The sequence below is a fragment of the Microtus ochrogaster genome, chromosome 16 (genome assembly GCF_000317375.1).
Source record: "Microtus ochrogaster isolate Prairie Vole_2 chromosome 16, MicOch1.0, whole genome shotgun sequence".
Taxonomy (NCBI): domain Eukaryota; kingdom Metazoa; phylum Chordata; class Mammalia; order Rodentia; family Cricetidae; genus Microtus; species Microtus ochrogaster.
Window position 1 is genome coordinate 27,683,604 of NC_022018.1, and position 7,423 is coordinate 27,691,026.

Below are 7,423 nucleotides of genomic sequence, written 5' to 3' on the forward strand. Positions count from 1 at the left end.
CAGGCCAGCTGGCCTTGGTGAATTCCCGAAAGATCATCCCCATTGTCTCAGTGTGTGGGTGTACCCCTCGCGATCCTGAGTTCCTTGCTCGTGCTCCCCCTCCTTTTGCTCCTGATTTGGACCTTGAGATTTCTGTCCGGTGCTCCAATGTGGCAGAACACAAACTTCTTAAGTCTCATTAAAAGCACTGCTCTCCCTAAATCAGCCAGAAACCATTCCATGACAGGAAGAGTTCATTTTGCAAGTGCTTACACTTATTTTCATGTTACTGAGTTGATGGGAGCTTTTATTAAATTCAGCCTGATAGAATTGAAACAGACACCTGGCTTTCCATCCTGCTCAATTACAATGGCAACATATTACCTCTTCTATCAAGGATGGCAGGGAGGTAGGTCCTCAGCAAAACCTTACCCAGCATCTTCTCAGGAGGAAATGCCTGTCTGCACGGGGGTTTCTCCATCCCTGATCATAGCATTCCTTCTAAGCAGCTGCTATTGATGACGGCTTTACAGTCCTCAGGAGCCCGCTGGTGACGGTTCTCTGGGGTGTGTCACCCTCTTTCCTTCTCATGACAAGCAACAATCTTTTAGACCCTGACAGCTTGACTGTGCTTTTCACTGTGCAAATGGGAGGAGACTGGAGCGTGAGCCAGCCTCTTCCTCTGCGTGGAAAGGCAGGAGTGGTCTCTACTGGGAATGAATTTATGTAACAGACCTCCCCATATAACTAGTCTCATATGACAATGGCCTCCTCAGCCCTACCACCACTGCAGCCTTACCTAACCCAGTGCTAGTGCCCCCTGGAAGACTGTAGGAAAGAGACCATTGGTGGGGGGAGAGGTGTGAGATTCGGCAGGTGGCTAGCGACCTTCAGGGATACCTATCATCAGTGGCTCATGGGCAGCTATAGGATTAAAGACGCCATCTTGATTGTCCTGGGCCCAATCACCAAGCCTTTTTTTGCTTCCTCCACAGCCAGTGGCTAGATGGGAGGCACTCAGCTTTGGGCAGTGGAGGCAGATCCTCAAAGATCCATAGTTGATTCTGTGTGGCTGCAGCACCCTGCCCGCCAGAGTGGGGACAGCCAGGCTCTGGAGGAGCAGTGTCTTGTCAGGTTACAGACCCTACCCAGTACTACACTCTCCTTCCTCAGTCCCTCCAGCACCATGGAATCTAGATATGTGAGAGAAAGCCATCATTATTTGACCGTGATTTAATTCACATTTCAGTACACTTAGATGGGCTTTTCCTAATCCCAGGAGATGTTAGTAAAACACTCTCTTCATTATATGACAGTACAATGACATATGTATTTGGTTGTCATAATGAAGCCCATTACTTTGTGTACTAACTTTAAAAGTTAATAAGACAATAGAAAAGGCTCCCGTTTCCACAGAAATAGTAAGGGAAAGATAAGATTTTCCCCTTGGCAACAGAAAGCAGCCCCGCTCTTTCCATGTCTCGCGATGCACTTTGTCACGGTAGGTTTCCGAAACGTACGTGCTTTGTCTTTGAGTTCCTCTTACACAGTTTGCCATCTGACCTGGTTCTCACATTTCCCCTGCTTTTTGTGTGTCGTGCTATTTCCTTTTTTTTTTTTTTATTTCAAAGAGACTTCAAGATTCTCGATATCAAGGTCTTTCGAGCAGAGCTGTAGGGCCACAAACAGGGAAAAGATAAAGCTTCCAAGGGAAAAATGGACCTGTAAAAAAAAATGTATATTCTCTGTTTCCCCCCAACCTGGGGATGCAGTGTGCTCTCAGAGTGGCTATTCTTGTCAGGGAATGCAGCAGCAGTAGGAAACGAGACCTTCTCCCTGCAAAGCTCAGCCCAGCAGCGGTCGCAGGGCACAGAGAGAGCAGTCTCTCTGCAGAGGGTCCATGAAGGTTCTAGAGGAAAAAAATCAACAGTGATGCAAAGCCATTGGATTTAAAGCATCATTTTGTCTACAAAGCATTGATTTGAGTTCTGACCATATAGAAAGGCAACCTCAAAGATCAGAGGGATTGAAGAACAAGGAGGGTAGAGGTCCCAGGACATGAAAGACCAGAGAAAAAATACAAAGCACCTTTTCCTGCTAGAGTTTATTCTTTTTTTTTTTTTGCTGTCAAGATTTTGAAAAATGATTTATTAGGCAAAACATACTATAGACTGCAGAAAGACATTAATTTTAAAAAGCAAGATGAAGTCTATTAAGTAGTACTTTTTTCTCTTCACTTCTGCCAGCACGTTTTTTTTATTGTGATTCAGACCAAGGCTTTTAAAGATTTATTTTATTATATGTGTATGATATGATGTGTGTATGTGTGGGCAGGGATGGTGGTCATGTGTGCACGTGAGTGCAGGTGCCCACACAGACTGAGGCATTGAAACCACCCCCCACTCCCCGGAACTGCAGTTATGAGAGATTGTGAGTTGCCTGATGGAACTGGGAACCGAACTTGGGTTCCCTGCAATAGCAGCGCTCATTTCTAACTGCTGAGCCCTCTCTCTGTTCCTGGACCAAGGGTTGTAAACAAAGTTTGATCTTCTGATTTTGAACACGATGATGGTCTCCTTATCTAGTCTTTGAGCACGTACTCTGTCTGGGCCCTGTGACCTCATCTGTTTGAGATTTGGGTCTCCAATGAACTCTTGATTGAGCATGCATCCAGGAAGGATTGGTTGCACTTCTCTGGGGCTAGCAAGCTAAACCCATGGTAGAAGGGGAGTGAGTGCTTCTTCAGAGTCAGTTTTATTTATGGAACCACCTGTCACTTGGCCAGCCCAGAGAGAGACATAGCTGGTTACTCTAATGGCCGGGATATGATGAAGGGCTTTGCTGTTCTGTATGAATCCTTTGGTATTTCTAACTCAGAGCAGCCTGTCTCTGTCACTGGCATAGCTTGCTTGCAGTAGCTCGGTCAGTTTTGGTTCTGTGGGCACTAAAGCTGCTACTAATGTTCTCTGTTCCAGGACTTCTCAGGTGTTAGACTGATGTCACACGCCTGCGTGAAGGGTTTTCTTTGTTTTGGCTTATCTTATAAAATCTTTTGTGTTTCTCTGCTCTTGACTGTGACCTCCTTGCCTGTCAACCGTGCTGCACAGGCGCCATTCATGAGTAATAGAGATTGTCCCCCGTTTCAGCAGCGTGCTGTGCTGTCTTGACAAAGATGTCGTTTCAATGATCTGACTTTGCAGAGTTTTTCAAAGCACATTCGCAATCCAGTCTGCACTCCTACTTTTAAAAGAGAAAAAAGAAAGCCCATTAGATCTCATTAGCTTCATTCTGAGGCCCACGCCATTAGATATATCCTATGCTGTACTATGCCACACTAAGCTTAGCTGTGAGACTGTATGAGGCATGGTGAGAACCTGCTACGTAGAAATCTTTACTAAGGAGATTTAGTGTTACCACCCTGCTCTTTGTGCCCACCAGAGGACAATTCTCAACCATATCCCCAGTGAGATTGTAAGGAAGTATAAAAAGAAAGCAGAAGCTATAACACAGCTATGTTATTAGAAAATAGAAATGTCCGTTTGGAAATATACTTGTGCTGGTCTGTTTTTGCAGTTGCTGTTGTTGTGGCAAAATGCCTAGGCTGAGAAAAACAAAAGGAGGAAGCTCTGGTTTGAGCTCAGAGTTTGAGAGGTTTCAGTCCAGGGAAGAGCAGCATGGTCGGGAGTGGATGGTAGATCGGAGCTGCTCAGCTCACAGAAACTGTATGAAGCAGAGCCATCGAAGGATTGGGGCCGAGATAAGCCTTCTGGAGGCACACTCCAGTGACTCATTTTCCTCAACTAGGCCCCACTCCCAAAGTCTCCACCTTCTCTCAGTAATGCCATCAACTTATGAGTCCACTGAGAAATCAGTCCATTGACTAAGAAACACCTTGTGATCCTACTCATTTCCCAAAAGCCCTAAAAGCGGGCAGCCACACATCCTACACCTTTCAGGATAACTCAAATTCATCCCTTAGCAACGCTGTGTGTCTCCAATCCTTGGCCTGTTGGCTGTGTGCCCCCTAGGAGAGTTATGAATGAGGCCCCACACAAAATCACAAGCTGGCTTGAAACTTCATGACTCTTTTAAAAGATGTATGTACTTTTGGCTGGTGTATAGGGGTGTTTTGCGTATGTGTATCTCTGTGCTCCGTGTGCCCACAATGCCCTGGGAGGCCAGAAGAGAGGGTTAGATCCTCTAGAGCAAGAGTTACAGATAGCTGTGAGCCATCTTGTGGGTGACTGGGAACCTAATCCCAGTCTTCTGGAAGTAGAGCTAATGCTCTTAACCCCTGAACCATCTCTCTAGACCATCGTGGCATTTATAAAATGAAGCTTTTGTTAATAACTCCATGTACCGTTCTCACGTGTGAACTTTGCAGGCGACAACATCCGCGTCTGTCACAATGCGCTAAGGCTAGGTGTGCCTCCCAGTCTAAGGGAGTAAGTCTGACGATGGACTCACCGTTCCTTTTCCATCCTGTATTTTCCAGGTACAGAGGCAAAACGTACAGGGCTGTGGTCAAGATCGTACGGACGTCAGACCAAGTGTCGAATTTCTGCCGGCGAGTTTGTGCCAAGCTGGAGTGCTGTCCAAATTTATTTAGTCCCGTGCTGATCTCCGAAAACTGCCCAGAGAACTGTTCCATTCACACCAAAACCAAATACAGTGAGTACAAAGGAAGGGAGTGACACCTGGATGCTTGAGCTTTGCTGTGTCACACGGGAGCTTTGCTGGGTCACACTTGGGATTTGTCATATCACACCGGAGCTTTGCCGGGTCACACCGGAGCTTTGCTGTTGTTATTGTTTGTTTTGTTTTTTAACTCTTTGCATAGTTTTTCATAAGAAAAACTGGAGAACTCTTTTAAGATATTCTGTACAGGTCCCTGTATGTTCTGAGCCTGACATAGAAAGGGGTGGACTGGTTCAAACCAGGGTGGTCATGAGAAGGTTTTGGGGATGGAGAAGTGAGAATTTCAGAGGACCAGCTGAGGCCTAAGCCATGTGGGTGGAAGCAGGGCGTGACTAATAACTCTGATTCGCTTCTTGTCCTAACACCCAGGATTTGTAATACTACTTCTTTTAGGTTTCGTTTGATTGTTTTGTTTCTGAGACATGGTCTCTCATTCTGTAACCCAGGATGGCCTTAAATGTTACTCAGTAATTCAGGCTGCGGCACCCTCTCAGCTCCTCCTCCTTTTCCTGCCCGGTTGTGTTGGAATTAAGATATGAGCCACAATTCTGGCTAATGGCTCCTTCACCCCTTAGCAGAAAAGTCTCTGGGCAGTTTTTATTTACTGTCCTGACCATGTCGGTTTCTTCTCTGCTTGGAGACTTCCCCAGGACTCTCTCAGGCATATCGCTGGAGAATTCAGAAGCCATACCCCTTCCTTCCCAGCTGCCTTGGCTTTCCCGCTACTACGCAGGACTCTGAGTTGGCCCCACGTTCCCAACGTGTAGCGTTTGTCATTGCCAACCCCCAGGCATTGAGAGGTTTCTGTCTTAGATTGACAGCTTCCCTCAGCCCTTCATTTCCTCTATTCCAGGAACTTTCTTCTTCCTCGCTGGTAGGCCACTGTAGAAGCCTATGCCTGGGCCATCTCAAGCTCTGAAAACTCCAGCTTCTGAGCTTGCTGTTCTCTCCTTAGTTCTCTCTGGGCCTGGGGTAGTGGCAGGAAAGATGGCTCGAGCAACCCAAGTTCCAGCCACCTACTGGAGTTTAAGGGCCCACACAATATGGTCAGTGTTGTGTGAACCACAGCCACCTGCTTTGTTGGTACCAGGGATAGAAGGATGGTTGAGATACTGTTCACAGTATGGCTCTGTTCTTTACATAGACACAGATAGACAGACAGACAGACAGACACACACACACAGATGTACTTGACAAATTAGCCTCCCACTTTCAGTCCCTCTGAAGATCAGAGGGTCATTTGTTCTCTGTATTACATCCCACGCCTTTCCACCTACATACTTGATCTAGCTGAGATGGCTCATGACATGGAAGTCAGTCTGCACATGCTAGACAAGCGTTCTGACACCAAACTGCATCCCCAGGCTTCAGTGTTTTGAGACACGGTGTCTTAGTGTCTTTTCCTTGTTGCTGTGATTGATTAAATACTGTGACAGAGGCAGCTTAAGCAGGGAAGGGTTTATTTTGGCACATCCTTCCAAGCTGCATCCACCAGAGCAAGGGCATTGCCGTGGCAGGAATTAGATGGTGATCATGATATGACTGTAATCAGAAATCTAAATCAGGGAGTGCAGGCTAGTTCTCAGTCTTCCGCTTGCCAGCTCGCTCAGAGTACAGTCCAGCATCCCAAGCAGGGAATGGCGCCGCCCATGGTGGGTGAGGCTTCCCACCTCAGTGAATGAAGTCAAGATAACTCCCTACCTGCAAGGTCACAGGCTCTTCTCAGGTGATTCTAGATTCTGTCAGGTTGACAACCCCAACCATCACATACATTTTCCCTTTGTGATTTAGGCTGGCCTTGAACTTGAAAAAAAAAATTGAGGCAACTTCTCCTTTTATAGTGAATTCTATCCCTGGATGCTCATACCTCCCTGCTCATTTCTGCATTGCCTTATCTTTGGTCAGTGGAAGGGTTTGCTGGGTAGCAACTGCTCCTGAGAGAACTGACTTGAATGAGGACTTCCGTTGATTTGAATGTTGACTTTGCAGATCTGGTTTCCTGTAGTCCTGGGCACTGGGGAAAGGGTAAGGGATAGAGGTTGTGACCTGTAAGTGAACTGAGAGATGATTCTAGAGCTCATTTCACAAAGCTTCAAAAGGCCTAGACCCTTCAGCCTGGATATCACTGTCGCTGGAAACTGAGCTGCGGTGGGAAAGAAAATCAAAACAAAACCGAACCAACCAAACAAACAAACAAAAACCAGCCATTGGCTAGAATTGGGACTATCAAGGGCAGGGATCTCCCAGTGGGCTTTGGCTTTATGATGAACCTATCATAGGTTGTACTCAGTAAGCTCATCTTCCTCCCTATAGCCTATTATTATGGAAAAAGAAAGAAGATCATTAAACCCCCAATTGGGGAAAGCAGCATTGAAAGTGGACATCCAAAACCGTCCAGGAGAAGGAAACGACGGAAATCTATCTTTGTGCAGAAGAGACGGAGATCTTCTGCTGTGGACTTCCCAGCGGGCTCAGGGGAGGTACGCTGTCTTTAAAGGACTTCCAGCATGGATGAGGGGCGGGGAAGAGTGAGAATTCAGGCTTCTGCATGCTGTGGTGTACCTGTGGAGGTTAGAAAACAACTTTTGGGGGTCTATTTTCTCCCAGTGGGATCCTGGGACCAAGGGCAGGTCATCAGGCGGTGTTGGCACAAGCCTTTAATCCTAGCACTCGGGAGGCAGAGGCAGGCGGATCTCTTTGAGTTCGAGACCAGCCTGGTCTACAGAGCTAGTTCCAGGACAGGCTC

General features: G+C 46.8%; 1 protein-coding gene across 3 annotated transcripts in view; it reads left to right on the top strand.

Moving 5' to 3' along the window:
- Positions 1–7,423, top strand: part of Sfmbt2 (Scm like with four mbt domains 2) — a 181,052-nt gene that overhangs the window by 156,800 nt on the left and 16,829 nt on the right. For all 3 annotated transcript variants that reach the window (XM_013349026.2, XM_026783078.1, XM_026783077.1), the window contains exons 17-18: positions 4,475–4,650; positions 6,991–7,157. In XM_013349026.2, the coding sequence (XP_013204480.2) occupies positions 4,475–4,650; positions 6,991–7,157 (343 nt within the window). The remainder of the gene's footprint in view (positions 1–4,474; positions 4,651–6,990; positions 7,158–7,423) is intronic.